The sequence below is a fragment of the Chaetomium globosum genome, genomic scaffold, assembly GCF_000143365.1.
Source record: "Chaetomium globosum CBS 148.51 scaffold_2 genomic scaffold, whole genome shotgun sequence".
In the NCBI taxonomy this organism is placed as follows: Eukaryota; Fungi; Ascomycota; class Sordariomycetes; order Sordariales; family Chaetomiaceae; genus Chaetomium; species Chaetomium globosum.
The window spans coordinates 953,874-974,580 of NT_165977.1; the positions used below are offsets into that span (position 1 = coordinate 953,874).

At 55.3% G+C, this 20,707-nt stretch overlaps 6 protein-coding genes across 6 annotated transcripts in view; 4 read left to right on the forward strand and 2 right to left on the reverse strand.

The window, feature by feature from the left end:
- Positions 1-934: 934 nt before the first annotated feature.
- Positions 935-1,716, forward strand: CHGG_02430 (uncharacterized protein; the record flags this gene model as incomplete). Its single annotated transcript, XM_001228945.1, has 2 exons — positions 935-955; positions 1,342-1,716. The coding sequence occupies 2 exons, from the start codon at positions 935-937 to the stop codon at positions 1,714-1,716; spliced, it is 396 nt and encodes a 131-aa protein (XP_001228946.1).
- Positions 1,717-6,054: 4,338 nt separating this feature from the next.
- Positions 6,055-6,744, forward strand: CHGG_02431 (uncharacterized protein; the record flags this gene model as incomplete). Its single annotated transcript, XM_001228946.1, has 2 exons — positions 6,055-6,186; positions 6,265-6,744. 2 exons carry the CDS (start codon positions 6,055-6,057, stop codon positions 6,742-6,744), a joined length of 612 nt encoding a protein of 203 aa, XP_001228947.1.
- Positions 6,745-10,203: 3,459 nt separating this feature from the next.
- CHGG_02432 (uncharacterized protein) lies at positions 10,204-12,795 on the forward strand (the record flags this gene model as incomplete). The annotated part of the gene is made up of 2 exons (XM_001228947.1): positions 10,204-11,134; positions 11,189-12,795. The coding sequence occupies 2 exons, from the start codon at positions 10,204-10,206 to the stop codon at positions 12,793-12,795; spliced, it is 2,538 nt and encodes an 845-aa protein (XP_001228948.1).
- A 2,985-nt stretch (positions 12,796-15,780) lies between these two features.
- CHGG_02433 (uncharacterized protein) lies at positions 15,781-17,831 on the reverse strand (the record flags this gene model as incomplete). The annotated part of the gene is made up of 3 exons (XM_001228948.1): positions 15,781-16,822; positions 17,053-17,122; positions 17,555-17,831. 3 exons carry the CDS (start codon positions 17,829-17,831, stop codon positions 15,781-15,783), a joined length of 1,389 nt encoding a protein of 462 aa, XP_001228949.1.
- An 877-nt stretch (positions 17,832-18,708) lies between these two features.
- On the forward strand, positions 18,709-19,341 carry CHGG_02434 (uncharacterized protein; the record flags this gene model as incomplete). Its single annotated transcript, XM_001228949.1, has 2 exons — positions 18,709-18,824; positions 18,909-19,341. The coding sequence occupies 2 exons, from the start codon at positions 18,709-18,711 to the stop codon at positions 19,339-19,341; spliced, it is 549 nt and encodes a 182-aa protein (XP_001228950.1).
- A 684-nt stretch (positions 19,342-20,025) lies between these two features.
- Positions 20,026-20,707, reverse strand: part of CHGG_02435 (uncharacterized protein) — a gene marked incomplete at both ends in the record, with an annotated part of 2,894 nt that continues 2,212 nt past the window's right edge. Inside the window, one exon of the mRNA XM_001228950.1 lies at positions 20,026-20,536. Within this exon, the coding sequence (XP_001228951.1) occupies positions 20,026-20,536 (511 nt within the window). The remainder of the gene's footprint in view (positions 20,537-20,707) is intronic.

A 20,707-nucleotide genomic window follows, 5' to 3' on the forward strand; every position in this document is an offset into this window, starting at 1 on the left:
GCGGTATCGCAGGATATAAAGCTAAACCTCGGAATAAATTAGGCGATATATATCAGTAGTTCCTTCTAGACCTCAAGCCGCGTGATAGAGCACCGATTTGTCGAACTCGAATTGGGACCAAAGCAACTTCTCTCTGGCGCGATGATGCTCTGGCAGTCGCTTGGTTGCTGGTCGCAGCGCCCAGACGGCCCGCTGTTGGTGCGTCATTCTGCTGCCCTGGCTCAAGCTTCTGACAGGTGGGGCACCCCACGTGGCGGGGGACCGAGTATTTCATTGTTCGCGCCCAGTCGATCGGATCGAACAAAGGATAGGATTTATGGATAATATGGAAAGTGAATCTCGGCGGTATACATGAGATACTTCAATTATCGCCCATCCAGCCCTTATCAAATCGACGCTAGAATTTCTTGTCTTGGATCTTGATACAACTGGAGGCAAGGCAAATGCCCAAGCAGTGGATAACGAGGGGCAGCAACAGTGGGGTTCGACAAAATGCCCCTGCAGCAACCTCGGCGCAAGTCCCTGGTCCCAACTTCACCCAAGATCAGACGACGCTTCTGGAACTCCAAATGGCAGTATTTTAAGTCCGAGTTCGCGTTCAAATATCGCGATGGGTAGCGGAAAGGAGAATAGCCGAGGCATGCCTAATTTCTGTAGGCACGATTACTGTGCTCACTCAAGTCAGTGCCGAGGGCGCCGTGACTGTCCTGGAGCATGAACCAGAGAAGGAGCAAACCGCCTGCGGCTTGAACCCCGAAGCGAATCGGCCAATAGGATAGCCCGGCAGGTTGCGTGAACACAGTCTGGAACAAGAAGCTGGACCCCACACAAGCTTGCCTCTCGGTCCGAACCCTCCTTCTCCCCTTCTTAATGCACCTCTTCCCTTATCAATTTCTCCCCGATATCCTGACCGATGCTTCTCTCGACATCATCCATGCCCATCTCCCGCCGGCTGGTAACTCGCCTTCCGTACATTTGCACATCGACAACAAGACTATCAATATCAACTACGTCATACAGTTTACGCCATTTGCACTCGTCGCCTTCACAGCGCCTCGGATTCACACCCACCATTACCCCTTTGAACCACCAGCTCCCCCTCCGTAGATCATTCGCAACCATGGCTTCCGCTACAACCTTCTACGACTTCAAGCCCCTCGACAGTATGTGATTCCCTTTCACTGAACTGATTTCACACCATCTCCCAAACACGCCACCCACTAACCCTGCCCCCCCCCCCCCCCCCCACCAGAAACCGGCGCCGAGGTCCCCCTCGAGGACTACAAGGGCAAGGTCGTCCTCGTCGTCAACACGGCCTCCAAGTGCGGCTTCACCCCGCAGTTCGCCGGCCTGGAGAAGCTGTGGAAGTCGGTGCGGGAGCAACACCCGGACGACTTTGTCATCCTGGGCTTCCCCTGCAACCAGTTCGGCGGCCAGGACCCCGGCACCAACGAGGAGATCCAAGAGTTCTGCCAGATCAACTACGGCGTCACCTTCCCCGTCCTCGGTAAGGTCGACGTCAACGGCGACAACGCCAGCCCCGTCTTTGAGTGGCTCAAGGCGGAGAAGCCCGGTCTGCTGGGCATGAAGCGGGTCAAGTGGAACTTTGAGAAGTTTCTGGTGAGCAAGGATGGTGCCGTGAAGAGGCGCTGGGCGTCAACTACGAAGCCGGAGTCGCTGGAGAGTGTGATCCTGGCTGAGTTGGCTAAGCAGTGAGCTGGTGGTGGCGGTTCGGGATTTGGTGAGAGCGAGTGCCAGTGCTTATACCCAGTTTGTACGATTTGCGGCGAGGGCTTTTGCGATGGAGTTAGATGGGGGGATGGTTATTGAGTCTAAGAATTAGCGATAAAGCGTTGAGGATGGTTGATCGGCGGGTGTTCTGTGAGATTGTTTCTGAAGCACAAGCCAGGACCAACTTCCTGCTTGACACAAGTCTCTTATAAGTACCCCCATTTTACTATCTTGGCAACTCCAAAGTCACGGTTCTGTCATCGACCCATCAACGACCCTGAGTGGCGATGAAGCCACTAGTAGATAACGTGGTGCTTCATGGCCCGACGACGGATGTCGGGACTAGCCTCCATGCTCCCGCCATCTTAGAATCCTCACTATGATCTCGCATATCTTCCACGAGTTATCCGTGCCCTCAAGGCGGTTTATCGGTGGTAGTCAGAGATGCTAGAAGCACCGGAAACGGGTCCGATGTCAATTCCTCTTGAAACGTACTTTTATACAACTTGGTTGCAGTGAGAGAAGTAAAAGTACTGCCTTCATATGTATTTCCATCTGGTCATAAACGGAGTTGTAGCCTTATCAGCTGCCTACCGAACCAACCCAATTCTCTTCCACCATACCCCTCAGACCAGTAAACATTCCTGAAAGAAATCCCCAACTACACTATGCCCTTCTTTCACTGTCTGGATTATTCTCTAGTAAGAAATCAGAAGTCTTGGGGCATATGGCGCCACTACCATCACCTCCCTGTTAGACAGATACGCATCGATACTTCGATTTCCCTTAAAGTCTGGCGAACTGCAACCCACTCGGGTTCTCAGACGAATGAGTGAGAAAAGTGGATTGAGGGATGATTTTGAGAAGGTGCTTGTTTATTTATACATCACTTGGTTTTCTCGGCTTGCTGGCGTGGCTCACGCTCTCTCTAACTAGGGAAAGTGGGCTGACCGGACTAATACATGACTTGACAACCACGCTGAGCATGGTTAACTCCTTACTTTGTTCGTAACGGCAGTCCAATAGCAACCTAGTAACGTGTTAACTCTGTCTTTATGTTGGCTTGTCTACAGGACCGTTACCTAAACTCAAATCACTCCCCGTCGCCTACGTTGCCACCAATATTGATGTTGTAAACCAATGCTGATAGCTGCCTTGATACTAGCAACTTAGCTCCCTGTGTTCTCGTGTCTAGAACAAGCACGGGAGCCCTACTAATAAGATAAGACAACCTACAAGTGTAAGGGCAATTGCCAAAGCAGGAACAACTTTGCAAGAAGCCACCATCAGCCATCCTTCAGTGTTCATAGCCGAGTCACTGACATGGATCTGTCAAGACCATCTTTCATGATATTTCCTAACCTACGTCATCCCTTCCACCAAGCTCTCGGGTGAAAGGGGTAAGTGTGATATCGGGTGTCTCGGTGACCCAGCAGTGTTCCATCGTGTATCCTCAACCCACCGTGTACAAACAATCTTGGCCAAGGCTTAACAACCGTACAACATCACTGCTGGACGCTGCCGACAAGCGGCGGCACCGCCTACCTGCTCTCCCTCGACAACGATCAAGTACAGAGCGGTACCCGCCATCCATGGATGAACAGTAGCCAAGCTAGAGAGTAGCCATCGCCGAATTGACGATCGGCCCAGCCGAAAGCAACCCGCCCAGATCTCAGATTCCGTCCGTAAATCCGCCGCCCAGTTCCGGGTCCGTACGACCAGTGGCGTTCTCGGAGCCCGGATCCGACGTGTCACCCTCGGTTCGTATTGTCTAGGAAAGATTACTCCTTTGGTAAAATCAGGATCAGGATCAGGATCAGGATGGGAATACGAACGATGACAGCATTGTTTAAGCCTCATGGGTCCGGGAGGGAGGGGGGTTACAAGCGCGATGGTTTACGGAGGAGACCCAAGGCCAAGTTCGCCCTCGAGTCCTCATTAAACGTTGTTTGATGACACCACGGGTGAAAGAGGTCACCCAAGGTGGCTTGTCCTGCGGGCATCGGCTCGGAATCCATCGGGGTCAGTCAAATGTGAAGGGTAAGGAGACTCCTCCCGAGTCACGGAACGAAAAAAAAGAGCCATGCATCGGGATCCGCGCTCCCGCTGCCCTGGGCTGAATATGCAGCGTCACGCGAGATGCAGTACCGCGTGCGCCCTTCGAGCCCGTACGGCTCCGCAACACTGGCCGGTATTGGTCACGAGGAGCGTTCCATTCTATTCAGGAACAGCGTCTTGGATGTTCACCGCCCGGGATGACCAAACGCTTACCTTGCTGGTAGCACAGAGGAGCTGGGTGTAGGTTGGGAGAGGGAGATGTGGCTCGGCCCATCTCTTCTCCGGGTGTTGGTTGCTTCACTGCTACATTGCCTCCCTTCCCATTTCACGTGGGGGCCGTCGAGCCAAGCGGTATCACCCACCGCAGCGCAAGAAATAGAAACCGGTGTGGGCGATGAAAGCAATGCAAGGGATATTGGGTATGCGTGGAGGAGTGTAAACATCGATAACCCCGAGAAAAGATGTCTTCGTCTTCCGAGTACCTAGGATAAGGTTTGCGCCGCAACGGGCAAGTGTTTGCCTCTGTGCATCACCACCAAGCTTCGAAACACCGCGTCAAGTACCCAGAAGTAGCAACCCAAGAAGTCAGAGATGCTATCCATTATATGAAGAGACCTCCTTTCCCGACTTTCTTTACACCCACTGCTGGATAAGGGCTTGGTGAGACTGGTCTATGCATCAGACCGCGTGGGACAACAACGGCAGCGGTTCTTCTTCACCTCTTATAAGCATTGAGAGCAGCATGCAGTGTTGCTCCAAAGAATAAGCAAAGCAATATATAGCTTCCGACAAGCGAGGGAGACATCGTAAGCCCAAATACCCCATCGCTACATCGCTACCCGGAGTCGCCTCCACCTGAGGTCATCCGTCACACATGGAATGAGTCGGGTGGCCCATGTCCCTTTACTTTCGTCACTTTCTTTGTGCGCCTGGCGCGCAATAGGGACGGGTCACGACACGGGTCGAGATTTAATGCGTTATGGATTTGCATAGGGCTACTGCGTGCACGGTTTGACAAGGCGAACGCTGTTTTCATCGCCGAGTCATGAATAGGGGAGTCAAGGGGGCGTCCCGATGGGCATTGCCCAGGAGCGGGCGGGGGACTGAGTCAAGAGCCGCGGAAAGGATAACCCATTGTAGGCAAGGCTCAATGTCCGTTGGCTGCTGGGGTTGACTGAGCGAGCCTGTCTCAGTTCGGGCTCGAAGATATCGACGCTTGCCATGCGGCGTGGTGTCTGAGTTGAGCGGGTCTGGACAACAAAAAGGGGTCAGACGAACAAAGGACCCCTTCTCCATGGAAGTTCCATGGGCACGGGGTACATGGTGAGACATTGGAGGTTGGAGTCGAGATTGGTTCCAAGCGGGCGGGATGGCTGACCTGGCCCCGCGTGTATCCGCTTCCCCCTCCGCCTCCCCTCCGCCAGCCACACCGCGCACACCAACCCATCGGGGATCGGCCTGTTCGTGGCGAGAGATCGGCATGATCTGCTGCGAGGCATCGTAGGCGCCAGCTTGAGGGTTGGGCGAATGATGATGAAAGAAAAGAGGACCTGACGGGAATGCGGCACCAACAGCGTCATGACCCGAGTGTTTTCCAATTTTGAACCCAGGCGAGTCAGGAAGGCAAAAGCCACGAAGTGTATGAAGTATGAATGCTGCGAACAGTCTGACGTCCAAAATACTCAACCTGATTTCTCAGCATCGGGTCGACTGCCGGATACATTGACACCTTGGCGTTACCGGCGAGCCATGGGAGAGACAAGGCGGCGGTACGCAGCACACAAGAACCCCCTGTTTCTGGGCCTGAACTGTCTGAGCGTGCGACTGCAACGACGCCACGCTTTTGGGACCTGGGCTTCGGTGACAGAAAGGGGGTTAGGGCAGGGCCAAGACGCGGGGAGACCGTGCACGATCAGCTAGGAATCGGAACCTTGCCGGACGCGGCAAGGCGCTGCCAGAGCGATTGCAACGTTTCATCCGTCCCAACGGTCGGAGAGAGCCGTGAGGGCAATCACAGAGAAGAGGCGCTTGCGATGAGCCTGTGATAAGAGGTCATCGCGCCCCGAGCAGGTGCCAGAGGCTTGACGAGATCATAGAAGTTACTGGATTTAAAATAGGATCAAGAGGGTGGAGATGATCTCGTGGGTGTTGAGAGGGGACAATTAATTTGGAATGCTGTGAAGCTGACTGGTAGAGGGCGGCTTGGTGACGGGTTGGTGCTTGATGGCGCAAGCTTCAGCTGCATGATGCAGTGCTTCCGATGTGATGCACAACTGCTGCAAACTTGGACAATGCTTCTTGTTTTCGGTCTCGCGGCTCTCGCCTGGCGCAAATATCCGATGGGAGCGCGGTCAACCAGTCGGCGAAAAGGCATCTGCGAACTTTACACAGTCCTTGGTAAGTTATAAGCCGGGTGATGATAAGTGGCTTGGCCTCGGGTCTGGCTTTTGTGATTATCAGCTGAAGTCGAGCTAGCGAGACGAGGCCGGCGTCGCTGCCGAGGCGCCCTCCAAGTTTGTTGCGCAGATGGTTAGGCGGAAGCCAAGACGCGGTGCCGTGAAGCGGCGTCAGGAAAAGGGCCGTTTTCTCCAGCCACATCTCTGGGCTTGCATCCACGTCCCCGGCATCCCACTGGCCGCTTCAAGGAACCCGTGCAAAGCTTGGGTGTCGCGTGCAGCCAATAGCAGGTGCATCCGACTCTCGGCCATTGCCAAAATCGGTGGAGCCGACCGGTGCAGGGCTCAAGGAGAGGGCAGCGGCAGCGGTCAGTGGTTGTTCACACAACCCCAAGGCTGTTCAAGACAGGTCGACTCAGCAGAAGCGGCTCACTGGCAGGCTGAAAGACGGCACCTGTCTCAAACGACGATCAGTTCGACAGTGCTTGATGACAGAGACACGGTTGTCAGGAGTGATTCGCCGCCTGTATCTCAGGGATCGGCATTGCTCTGCAGCTGATGAAGTGGGCTTTTGGGTCTGCGGCCGGCGCCGAAGCCGCAAGCAGTTTTGTCCACGCGAGCACGTGAAGGAGAAGGACCCCCGACCGGCATATCTTGCCCTCCCGTGTGGAGCAGAGGGAGTAAGCGAGAAGTTTACTTCGTAGATGCCTAACAAAGCCAACCGACACCTCGGAGGACGCGATGGCATGGCCAGCAAATCGTTACAGTAGATGGCCGCGATAAAGGCGGGCGGAAGATCAGGCATCTCCGGGTTTCGGCCGAGGTTGTCTGCTCCGCAATCCAAGCTTCTCGCGGATGGAGGAGAAAAATGCTGAGCCTAAGACCCACGTCAGTGTTGATGTCCTGTGTAAAGCCAAAATGCCTGGTGGGTGTAAAAAGTGACCCCCATCGATGGTTTTGAGATGCTGAAACGGCGGAGGCACAATGAGACAACCCAAATCCGTCACCGGGCGGTCGATTGAGATGCTGCCGAGGGACTGCTCAGCCATGGGTTTATTCCCCGTGGTTGTCTAGCGTTGTTCTCACTAGCTAGTTAGTTCGTTGCCTCGCCGTTTGATGAGTGTTGAACAAGCATGATTCCATGTCTTTTGGCCGTGTGATGGATGAGGCATGAATCCGGTAGCTTGGCGGTTGAGACCAAGACGGATCAACACCACACAATCTCCGTCTGGAGACGGGGAAACTTCGAGTGAAGACGCTAATCGGTTGGAATGTTTTATGCTAAAATCACTGGCCAATGGCTAGAGGAGAAATGAGGGCTGTTGAACGCTAAGAAGCTGGGGTACCTTGTGGATTTGAGATGGAGTCCTGGGAGTGGAATCTTTTCGGTTGGCGTGACAAGCGGTCGGTCGGCCCTTCATCAGCGGCCTGCGACGTGCTTGGCGACCCGGAACTGGGAACCCCGACAAACTCCGTTCTCCGTCACCACCTGCCCCCGGCTTCCGGCTTGGTTCCGGAGTCGTGGCAAGACGTGAGAGTTAGCACGAGCGGATATGAATAATTACGGCTGTCCGGCCATATTGCGGTTGTTGGGTAAGCGTCCAAAGGCCCAGCTTCTTTGTCGATGGGCCAACCGCACCAGCGGCGAAGTGGCCAGCAATTTCGGCGGGCTCCGGAGTCCTCGGCGTCGTATCTCGACCTTCCCCACGACCTATCCTGCCCATTGCGTTCACCGGGTGATCGATAAGCAGCCCTCCTCATCTGCCCGCACAGAAGGTCGGTGGAAGCCCGCGTAGAAGCCTTCGGTGGGGGCTGTGGCCACTGCATGAGTAAGTCAAAGGCCAAACGGCGGGGTGGTCCGCCGACCGGCTGGTTGCCATCGAAGGTTAACAGCTCGAGAGGGTTCGTCGGTTTTGGGGGTCATGCGTTTGCGAGTGTCGGTCCTCAGAGCAGCGTATAGGCGAGTGAGAGGGCAATCAAGAGAAGCTTATCAATTGAAGTCCCCCCCCCCCCCCCCAGACGGCCTCATGGGGCAGGTGTTTCGCCGCTTCACAAGGCCGGTCTTGCATATGTATTATCGCTGGTTTTCTGACCCAGCAACCGAGATAAGCGGCCCCTCGACTATGAGCTCCGCGACAACAACGATATGTATGTAACGACGAACCCCCACGCCCGGCTCATGGCGTCGTTTCGCGTGCTTCCGCTGCTTTGTGAGAAGTGGAGTAGGAAAAAAGCCTACCGCCTGGCTAATGGTTCACCACTAACCAAGCAATGCCCGAGAGGTTTCGCTCCCAGATGTGAACGACGTCGCCGTCCCGAGACTCTTCTAGTCATGGTAATCGAAGGCGAGCGGAACGGCAACATTGGCAGAGACAGATGCCGGTTCCTTTGCTTTGAGCAACGCTGATACCGATATTATCTAATGAGTCTCCTAGAGTTCGTCTGATAACCAACCAGGTGGGGTGCTGGAGTCTGATACTCGGAGACGGCGGTAGGCGGGCCACTGCAAACCCACTCAACGTTGACCTCGGGTTGGAGCGCTAAACCTCACCTGCCGAAACTGCAGCCAGCCGAAAAGGCACAAAAACTATTCGCGATGGCTGTCTGGTGGGTTTAGCGAAATGTGAGTCGCCCCAAGGCGAAGACGATTTGAAACAGGTGTTCGTTCTCCTGGGGAGGGTTGGGATGGGACTTCTTTGAAGATGGGGAGGAAGATCCCATTGTGATGTGTGAGCAAGGAAGGAAAGTCGAGGGGCACAGTGGGTTGCAATTGGCCAGGGCTTGAAATGACTTTCCCATCCAATGAGCGTCCTGTTTGTATTGTTCCCCAGGAATCATGCCTGCCATTTTCTTCAGCTTCATACCTGCGTGCCTGGCAGCGCCTGCCTCAACCTGGAAGCCCTGTGGTCCCCACTCCTCGTCGCCCACTTTTCAGATGGAAAAAGCGCTTCGGATGATGGAATCCGCTACGAGAAACTCGTGCTGCCCTCGAGACCCTGCAATCGGCAACTCTCCCTTCAGCAAGTTCGCAAAACCCATGCGCGGCTTTTGAGCCCCGTTTCTGGCAAGGATACCGATGCGTGCCCGAACGCTTTTTCTGAAAGTTGCGGGTTCCCCGAAATCACGTCAAGGAAGGAATCCGGCAGCTATTTGGTCTGAATTCCGCATGGCACTTTTACGTTGTATCTTGTCCCGCGTGTTCTCTTGCAACCCCCAGCTGCAGTTTCAAATCCTTTCTGTAAGCTTTTGCTTGTCTGTTCCGACTTGTTGACCGCGCAATCGCGGTACCGTCCCGCCCCTGGCGCCATCCGCCATCGCCCTGGTCGAAGTTGGCCAGGGATTGCATCGATGGATGGGGTGTGGGCCTCGGCAGCCCTTGAGACCCCCTGCCCTTGCGGACCTGCACACCCCCCCGTCCGCCTGTCGCCGCCCCAATTCCCGATTCCCAGCCGTTGCACCACTCACCCACTGAAGGGCCGCCTCCACATCGGGGGCTATTTTGCGCTTGGGGGGTACCGAGGGAATCTTGGTGTGGATGTACCTCAGAGTACCCGACCCCAGGCCTTGCCCACGAAAAGGAAGGGAGGGGGGGTGCTGCTGCTGCTCTGGGCTGGCTGGACATGGGGCCGCACCACAAGCGTCTGCCGCGGTGGTCAGTGAGAAACACCCACATTCTGATTAAAACATGCATGCCCTTCTGCTTCTGCCCGCAAACCCTGCTTGACCCAGGTGTTGAACCTTCTTGACTTCCCCTTTGCCACACCAGGTCTCATTGTCACTCGACCACAGTGCTATGGGCCGTCAGTTTCTCCATATTCCCGCCGATTTACCCACATCAGTCAGCTGCTGTCCATTGGAAGCCAGGCTTTTTCTTGGATAGCATTGACTTTTGTCGCCCCGTTGCCCTGGATTTGCCTTCTCATAACACAGGACTTTGGAAACCCGGAGCCCAGTATCTGCAGAAGCGAAGACGGACGAAGGATTGCCCTGGACATCGGTTCCAACGAGACACTTCGCCATGACCGCCCCAATCAACACACCGGCGACCTCGACGGCAAAGGATGCTGCTTCCGCGAGGAAGCGCAGGAGAAGGGCTCCCGCTGGTGGAGCGGCGGATGACTGCTTCACTTGCGCCAAGCGGAATGTCAAGTGCGACAGGAGGAGGCCTTATTGCTCGCAATGCTTGGAGATTGGCAACGAATGCTCTGGTTACAAGACTCAACTAACATGGGGCGTCGGCGTGGCGAGCCGGGGCAAGTTGCGCGGCTTGTCGCTGCCCATTGCGAAGGCGCCGCCCGTGAGTTCAGGAAAGGCGAAGTCGGCGGCGACGGTGCGGGCCCGGACTGGATCTGTCGCCTCGACTGGACAATGGCCAGCGGAGCAGGATGACCGAGTGATCAGGGAAGAGGTGGAAGTGAAGATGGAAATGGGCCACAGGCGGAACCCATCGGTATCACAGCCCACGCCTCACTTTCACCCTTACGACATGACACACCTATCCCCAACCGAAACGGCGCCGCCAGGCTGGACTCACATTCCTTTCTCATCAAGCATGACCGCGAACGATGCATCGAGATTTCCACGGCCCCTGCACATCCCGATCTCGTCTCCCGGGGACATGATGCAGCGAGAAATGATCCAGACACCAATCGACTCGATGAGCGACGTGGACTACATGTCGCCTCTCGGCCACTCGTTTCCGAGGGAAGACGTCCCGACCTTCATCCATAGCCCGATCGTCTACGAGGGCTTCCCCAGCCATGCGTCTCCCGTTCCCCAAAGCCCGGTGGCGGGCATGATGATCGAGCACTCGCGGGCACCGGCTCCGTGTCCCAGCCTCGTCTACACGCCATCAGAACCCGCGTCGAGTCTCCACTCTCATCTTTCTCATGTTGATAGCATGGAGGTGCAGTTGAGCCGCAAGATGCCTCAGGACTGCGATGTCCTGGGTGAGTTACACCACCTATAACCCCCGTGCAACAAACTCTAACCCCCTGTTCAAGTCCCTGGCACCCCAGACCTGGACGCGTACAGCTCCAGTGTTCAGTCACACGGTCCTTTCTGGACTTCTTCAAATGCGGATGATGAGTCTGTGTCGCAGAGCGTCCCCGACAGAAACCCAGCACCATGGCCAGGGTCGTTCCCATCACAGTCCCCTTCACCAGTCCTGCAGGTTAGCTCGGACCTGATTACCAAAATGCCATTCTTTATGGACTACTACGAGAAGACCATGTGTCCCAGCATGGTATTCATCGACGGCCCCAACAACCCCTTCCGGGAACAAATCCTCCGGCTCGGAACCAGCAGCAGAAGCTTACAACACGCCATCTGCGCGCTCGCAGCATGCAACCTGAGAATGAAGAGGAGGCTTAGCCGTGGCGGCCACCATGGCAGGGATGCTGGCGAGAGACAATTGGACATGAGCCCGATCGACAGCGGATCCGGCGTGCAGCCCAGCGACCAGTCCCTTGCTGAGGAGTATCAGCACCGGAATCTAGCCGTCCGCCTACTCAACGAACAGCTCAACGACGCCGAGAAGTCCATGCACGATTCTGTGCTCGCCACCATTCTTCTGTTATGTCACTACCGGATGGCCGAATCGGGCGTAGCAAAGTTCCAAACGCAGTTCGCAGGCGTGAGAAAGATTTTGGGGCTACGGAGGATGTCACCGTACCCGGCATCGAGGGACTCGGGATGGATGGAAGCCTTATTCACCTACTTCGACTCGATATCCGCAAGCGTCAACGACAGAGAACCGCAGCTCACCACCTCCTTTTACGGTGTCCCACCCGATACGCAATTATTACCTCCAGGGGCCGAGAACCTGGTCGGTTGCGACCGCGAACTATTCAAAACGATCAGCAAGCTTGGCCGGCTGAATCTCCTATCACAACACCGGCCAGTACAACAACTCCTCGCCTCCTCACCACTACCTCGCATCACCACCTCCCGATCAGAATCCCCCCTCGACGCCCCATTCAAGCCCCCTCCCCTCCACACCAGCTCAGACCACCACAGCATCTTCGGGGGCCTACCCCACCCCGTCAACAGCAGCGTGCGATTCGACGGCAACGGCTTCACCACCCCCAACATCGAAGACGACGACATGATGAACCCGACCCATCTGCAGTCCCCAACCGCCTACGACGACCCCCGCAGCATGTTCTGGCGCGAGTGGAAAGAAGCGCGGCAGGCCCTCCAAAGCTGGGAATTCGACGCGGGCCGCGTGCGCGCCTCCCTAACCGCACCGTCACAGTCGTCGCCCTCCTCGCCGTCGCCGGTCGGGTCCTCGTCCCTCCTCACGGCGGCGCCTCCGACAAGTGGGCAGGTGCGGGACCTCGGCTCGCTCAGCGAGGCGTTCCGCTACGCGGCGCTGCTGTACACGGAGCGGCTCGCCAGCCCCAACGTGCCGTCCAACCACAACAACTTCCGCAACCTCGTCAGCCAGGTCGTCTACTACGCCACCAGCCTCGAGTCCGGCAGCGCCGCCGAGAAGTTCTTGCTCTGGCCCCCTGTTTGTCGCCGGCAGCGAGTGCGTCAACGAGCTGCAGCAGGGCATCGTCCGCTCCAAGTGCAGGGAGATCATGGCCCGCAGCGGCTACATGAATAACCTGGCTGCGCTTGAGGTGCTGGAGCGTCTGTGGGCGGGTGAAGGGGGTTGGCGGGATCATCACCATCCTCATCATCACCAGGGGAGGATGGGAGGGAATGGAAAGGGCGGGCCGTTCAATTGGGCGAAGTGTATTGGCGGGCCGGGGGTGGAGGTGGAGTGGATTATGTTTTAATGGGTTGGTTCATGAGCTGTTGAGGGATGATGAGGTCGTTATGGGTATATCATGGGGATGGATACACAGTACAACGGCGTGGTTGCACAGCACATAGATGCATCGGTGGTCTTTTTGCTTTGTTTGGGTCTGGTATTTGTGGTACTTGGAGCGGGTCCTCTGTTGTGTTTTTCTTTTTTATATCATCACCATTCATGGCAGAGCGGTCTACGACTGGTCTTCTTTTTTTTTTCCCATGTACATGTATGCATACCCTGGGTGGTAGTTTTTTTGGGAAACGGGGCATTCACGGGCGCTGAGGCGCCGGTATCTACGTCTGTCATAGTTTATAGTAGCTAGTTGGGCAGGTCGGCTTCTAGGGGACACGAGGAAATAGTCTATACTGGTCACTACTCGCGGCTCACTCTCTCGTTCGAATATTTCCCTCACAGTGACATGACATGTAAACGACGTTCCACGAAACAAGCCGGACACGGCGAGCAACCCCAATCCGGCCCAGACCGTTCTTGCGAATCGACTGCATCTCGGTAACCGAGTGGGACTCTTGCGCAATCTCCCCGGCTTGCTCGATTTTTTTTTTCGCTCTTCCCCCCACTCCTATACAAGTAGATGTATGTACGTCCAAGCACATCGCAGATGGTACCGCGTCGGTACCAACGCCAGGCACCGCGGTTCCTATGCACTGTTGCCCGAGCGATCGGAGAGTCTAGCCGGGGAGGGAAAGGCTCGTGGGGGGAAGGGAAGTGAGAGGAGATCTCCTCCTGCATACACCACAGAGGTTATGGTATGTACCTACCCCCTGGCGTAATGGTGTTGCCCATCACCTACCTTCCTCTTGACGAGCTTCCCGAAAAAAGTCTTGGCTGCTGAGCCGATATCTCTCGCCGTGCACTTGTGCTTCACACTTTCTCTCCCCTGCTTCCCTGCCCGTCCGGTACACGCACCCCTGCTGAACGTGCCGTGGTGGGTTGAGGATAGCCGAGATGTGTCGTGTTGAAACTCGGGTGGCTTGCTGGTTCTGGGAGCAGTCCGGGGGGAATAGGGGGGTTGGTTTAGTCGGGTAGTGATGAAGATCAAGGATATTTTTGTTATCGTCGATCTGTCGGGGAGCAGCACAGGGGGTGGAAAGGAGAGTCAACAGGGAGCGGGTAAGCCATCTCCGATTGTATCCCGCTGCCGCTGCCCGTCGTGGTTATCGAGTCTCAGATCGACAGGTCTAGTTGACCGGACGGGAGCACCTTCTAGACAGCTTCTAGAAGGTGAGTTTCTAGGGCAGTGCAATGCGCGTCGCACACCCTCTTCTGCGGCTCATCACCACGCTACTCTCTTCCCCCCTCCCCCGCATTGCCATGGGCCAGGTCGACGAGCCAAGCGCCTTAGGCTTACTTACCTACTTACCTACTGGTTGATTGGGGGGGCGAGAGGAGGTGCGCAACAAATGGATAACTATTGGGGGTCAGGGTTGACGGGTGCCGAATGCGACGGGGGTTGCAGGTGCTTGGGCTGCCGCTCTCCCATAAGTGGCCTCACCCACATGAACCGATCATACCTTTACTAGGCTCAGGAAGGAAGGAAATCAAGTGTGTGTGCCTTTGTTGGGGAGGAAAAACGCGGGGTTGACATCGCTTGGCCACGGGAAGGATGGAGTGGTTTGCATCGGCTCTGGGTTTCACGGAATCGTGCGCGGAAGGAAAGGACAATGTGATTAGTGTGATTCAAGTTTCCGGTGTTGATGAGTTGTTAAAACCCGGGGTTTGCCGGCTTGGGCAGCTTGGAGGAGTGGTGAGAGAATTGGGACGTGTGTCGTGGTTGCCCTTTTGGGGGATAGTTAGTTCCCAGCTGCCGCCAGCGAGCAAGCTAAGATTTGATGCCAAGACTCAAGGACCGGCAACAGTTTGGGGGCATGTGACAGCCGAGTAATGGAGTGAGCATGGAAAAGCTGGCTGCAAGACAACGCTGGCGGCAAATGGGCCCTGTTTCCTAGTCACGTAAAATACCCGGGTAGGGGTTTAGAAAAAAGAACAGAAAAGACAAGACACGTGAGATGCCAAAGCCTACAAAATGGTTAACTAATACCCCGGTGTATTATGCACAACAATCACCAGCACTGAACTTTCTCCGCATTTTTCTCTTCTTTATGCCCGAAAACCATCTGTTTAACAATCTGGATGCCATCTTCAACCCGATACACTAGAAAACAAGGAAAGCTGGAAATGTTGCCACCACAAGTCCAAAGCGTAACATTATTTCCCTCTCTCTCAGACAAAAAAAAAAAAAAAAACAACCCCCGTCGGCTGGCTTGTACTTCATATCCAACACGGCTGAGGTAAACGACGGGGTCCCGGTGGACGCCCCAGCGCTGTTGTTTGAAACTTCCCGGCTGTGCCCGGAGCTGAGCCTTGCGTGCTCTCGATGTCTGAAGCACCAACAGCTTAACAATCAAGAGTCTTATCAACATAATGAGCATGCCAAGTGGTCTCTTGTACTGACAAACCCGATGGAATCGTACAGTTTGAATGGCCTAGTGATAATGCGCTCTTGTAGGATAAATCCCGGAACCTTGTTCATGCAGAACACTAGACGGCCTGTGAGGGGGGACCTAGGGCTTCCGGCCGCACTTGTCAGGAGTTTCAGTACCATGGTGCAGACACGCAACGAACCCGTGAACCATACCATCCACATTTACAGCGGTTTGAGTCTGGAAATTGGGCGGCGGTAGTAGCGATTTCCTCCCAGCTTGCTAAGTCTCTCTTTTATTATACATTATACATTACCCCCCCTCCCCCCTCCATTACCATTTGGATTCATGATTAGAGAATCCGGATGTCGAGAATGTTTCCTTGAGATCCCTCCTTGATGCTCTCGAAGACATCCTCATTTGGCGTAACCAGACTATACTCTTGGTTACATCCGTGGGGCTGTTGTCCAGTAAACAACAGCCCAACGACTCCTCCTTTCTCGTCCCAAACGACAGAGCCAGAGTCTCCACGGTTTCCAAATGGTTGGCCGCCGAGGGGCAACAACATATACTCAGTGGACTTGCGATCTTCCGCGTTCCGGCCCGGCATGTACTTTTCCTCGTTGATCGTGCAGTCCGCCTTGATTTCTTCGAACTTGCCAACGGTGCACTTCGTCGAGGCGCCGTTTTTAAAACACGGTCTTCTTTTCGAAGGTCGTGTATCGAGCGGGTCTGAGGCTTTAGGTTTCCTCCGTATACGTCGGGGAACTCGTCGGCAAAATACCTTGAGCCTTCCAATCCTGCACGTTTGGCATGGGATTCCCCCAACACGATCATCGGAAATTGGCTTGATCAAGGCCCAGTCGAGTCGGCCGTTGGACCTGGTCCGGTTCAAAAAGCCGGAAGCGAAAAATACTGAACCGAAATACTGCATTCCCCTGTCGAAGAAGGAAACTGCGTCGTTCAACTCCCCTCGGAAGTCGTCGGGAACAGGATTGCCACCACGTTCAAGGGAGCGGATCTTTCGCTGAAGGGTCTCAACGGTGAAATTGCGTTTCAGTCGGGTAGGATGTTCCATCTTTTGGCGCTTTGACGTGCCCTTCGTTTTCAAACCGTCATGGTCCGCGGTCCAAAGTTCCGAACCTTTCACAAGGTCGCTCATATCCCCGCGATGAACCAATGGGGTGCCAACTTGAACTTGAACCTTCTTGACGTTCATGGTGTAACCTTCGAGGCTGTGCCTGACTATGTGGTAATTGGTAAGGGCCATCTTCATCCAACCGTGGTCTTTGACGTTGATCTCGACCCAGCATCCCAGAGTGCCTATGGGAGGGTTTGCCAGTTTTCCATCGGCGCGACGGATATAACATCCCGCGCCAATGTCATCCCCAGAACTAACAGGTGTCGTGTATGGCGTTCCGAGACCATAATTAAAACCAAGCCGGCTGATCTCTCGTTCGGCAGCCGTTAGGTTGGAGGAAAGAATGGGGAGGCAGGGTGGCCCATGGTATTATGCTCCAGATGAACATGTAGGTCGAAGTTGAATCCATCGACAAACGTTTGCATGTCTTTTAGGACAGGGGGCCATCCGGCCTCGGGTGATTCATAATCCACGGTAACATACACCGTCTTGTGGCTGTTGTAACTTTCGTTGAACCCGAGCTTGAATAGGGCGATGGCGGTCATATGGTCAGCTGTCGAAGCGTATTTTTGCATGATGTTATAAATCCCCATGCTTTATCTTGGGCCAGGCGCTCTTCAGATGAGGATAGACGTCATCGTGATCCAGAGGAGAGAGAAACTTTGGGAGGACCAAATCCTCAAACACCATCTCCACGTTGATGTCAATTTGGCTGATGCTCTAGGTATCGGAAACGCGCATGTCGAATGGTGGGGATCAGTTAATAACTGTCTCATATGAAATGTCTTCTTCTCGCAAACCAAACATACCGATATATTTTTTTCACTTTTTCGACGACAACTTGCCATGAATTCTCAGTCCATTCGCCCACCACAATCAAGATGGTGGGCTGGGAGTCTGATGGGTCATCACGAAACACTGGATTATCCATGTATTAGTCAATACTCAATAAGATTATCATGGAGTCGAATGGCCGTAGACATACCGCGGTTTGTGAGCATTGCGTGAACGGTCGACTCCCGGATGCCGCACTCGGCGGCGATTTCGACACCCTTTTGAGAGAAGTCCTTCCCGAAATACGCCTCGATATTGAGACACTCATCGCCGCCAGAGTAGTTTGTGAGCGGCATGGGGCAGGGGGGGGGGGGGTTAACGAGCCGGAATTTGCCATTCGAAATGTCAAAGAGCCCAAGACTGCTCTCCGATGAATCGGAGGCTTCAGCGCGACGCGCCCTGCTTACGGTTGTAGAACTTGAAGACATGCTGGGTCAAATGTCAATCTTTTGGGAGTTTTGGATGGAAAAAAGGGTAAAGTCGTGATGCAAATGGGAACTGTTGGTAGTGAAAATGGGAACAGTTTGTGGAAATGGGCGAGTTTGTGACAAGAGAGTTGGATGGATGGATGGAATTTATTTCGCCCGGAGGCACTGGGCCTCTAGGGCCTTAGCACGCTAACTACATCCGGATCAAATCGTTTTGCCTTTAACTCGTACAAGCCCCCTACTTCTTCCTCTTTCTCGCTGCACCATTTACCGGCAAGAGAGTTATCGCCCGCCACGGGTCCAACATCTGGACAAATCACGTGAGAGTCACATGATACTTGTCAGGCCGCGAACTGGGCCGCCAAGGGGCTCGGACGTTACCACTAGGCCTCTTTTCCCGGTTAGGGCGCACACAGTTATATATAACGAGAGACAGACACCTTGAAAAACCCCGGGTCAAGGAGGTTGCGCCAGACATGCAACAGTATTAACTTATTCTCCAAAGTCTCAAAGTTTGATGCCAGTCAGTTCGCACTCCAGTTTGATTTAACTAATATCAACGAAAGTGCAATCTGAGAATCTGAGTACAACCTCACTGCATCAAACTAATGACTATATCAAACTAGGTACAATTGACTACCATGCACTGTGCAATAAGCTGCCATGACCATGGCAAGATCAAGTTGGCCGGCAGGTTGGCAGTGGCACGCCAGCTGCCAGCTACCAACCGCGATAAGCAGCCAACCCCACCGAAAATCCATCTTATCGCTCGACGGCTGGGAATTTTCGAAACGGCAGTCCACCACAGCAACAAAGTGAAGGAAGGTTGCTGTCGCCAACGCCAACCCGAACCAATCCCCCGTCCACACCACACACAATGGGTCGCGAACTACAGAAGCGCAAGCGGCGCTCGTCGCGCGCCAAGGTCACCATGCCCAACCGGCGCAAGAAGGCGCTGAACCCTTTCGGCAACGACATTATCGCAAAGGCCTGGTATGTTCCCGTCATTGCGTTCCCCCTCAACCTCCCCCCCCCCCCCCAACCCAATACTAACACCCACCCCCCCCTTTCTCCCAGGAACAAAAAAGAGACCCTCTCGCAAAACTACACGCGCTTCGGGCTCGTCGCCAAGCTCGGCAAAGCCACCGGCGGCGCCGCACCCAGCAACCGCTCAACCCTCTCCACCCCGACCGACCCGCTCGCGGCGGCGGCCGCCGACCGCGCGCACGGTCTGCTGCGGGTGGGCGAGGTGCGGGTGGAGCGCGACGCGGACGGGCGCATCACGCGCGTGGTGCGCGACGAGAACCCGCTGGGGGATCCGCTGAACGCGCTGGACTCGGACGACGAGGGGGAGGCGGGCATGCAGCTGCGGAGGGAGCAGGCGCAGGCGCAGGCGAGGCGGGCGGGGTATGAGGAGTGGAGTGGGTTTGGGGATGCGGGTGGTGCGGAGGGGGAGGGGGAGGGGGAGCGGCCGGAGGTATTGCGGGCGCTGGAGCGCGAGGCGGAATAGGCCGACGGAGAAGGCTGTGAGGCATCAGAGTGAGCGCGAGGTGGAGTGGTTGAGGCGGTTGGCGGATAAGCATGGGGATGATACCGTGGCGATGGCGAGGGATGTCAAGTTGAACCCCGATGCAGCAGACGGCGGCGGATATTTCGGAGGCGGTTAAAGAAGGCTGGGCTGTTGGAGGCGTGAAGGAGTTGAAGGATATATAACACGGGGTGGCCATCCCATTGTAGAGGTCAAGGGAGACCACTATAAGGTTATGCGGGTTGGGCTGTTCTTTGCAGTGGTGAAGGGGACCAAAAGAGCTGCAGCATATTTGTCGTAACCGGCGTTTGGCGTTGTCCGAGGGGTAGAGGTAAACAAACGAACAAAAATCTACACCAACACAGTCTAGAAATCGAAACATGAAAACTGAAACGAAGTTTGCATGTTCATGGTATCTCTTGTTGATCTACCCTCTAAGACGCCGGCAACACCAAAAGCTAAGCCAAGCCAACGCTATCCCTATAATCCCCCAACCAGGAGAGGAAGCCAAAATGCACCAACTATTGAACCATCCCAGAACAGACCCGAAGCCATACAAGAGCGATCCGCCCACCTCCCAACCAACATCTTCCAACCTCACATCAACCTATACTCTCTCTGTCTCTCCGCTTTTCAACCAACCAAACAAACCAATATCCTCAATCATTACAGCCTTTCAATCCGGTCATAATCAGCACGGGGAAACCTCGCATCCTCAAACCCATCCGTCGGCGCGGGCGTGGCATAGCGACCCGCCGCCGACACGCTCCCAGAGTGGTACTCAGTGTCGTGGCCATCAAAGGGGTTGGCCTCCTGCTGGCGGAAGGGGTTATCATGGTAGCTGCTGACGGTGCTGGCACCACCGACATGGCTGGCCGTGCCGGCGCCCACACCAGAGCCGTACGGGTCCGAGTAGTCGGAGCGGGCGCCGCCGCCGAAACCACCGCCGTAGCTGGAGCCGTCGTGGCGGTCGTCGTGGTCGGTGTCGTGGTCGTGGTCGGCGGCGTTGACGGGCGCGTACGACTCCTCGTCGTGCGGCGCCAGCGAGAAGGCCGCCTTGTCCGGGTCGATGTTCTGGCTGTTGAGCTGCGCGCGGTCGTAGCCCAGCAGCCGGTTGTTCCACTGGTAGTATTTAAGGGTCCAGATGCTGAAGAAGGTCGTCACGCAGAAGAAGAGGCTGTTTTGGTGGGGTTGTGTTAGTTGCGGGGGGTAACTATCGACAAGGAGGGTGTGGGGGTAGGCGGGGCGCAAACGTACAAAACGAATACGGCCATGGCAACGACGGCCTTGCTGAGGCCGCAGGCTGTCCCGCAGAGTTGGCCGTGTTGTAAGCGGCCTGGGTTGAGAA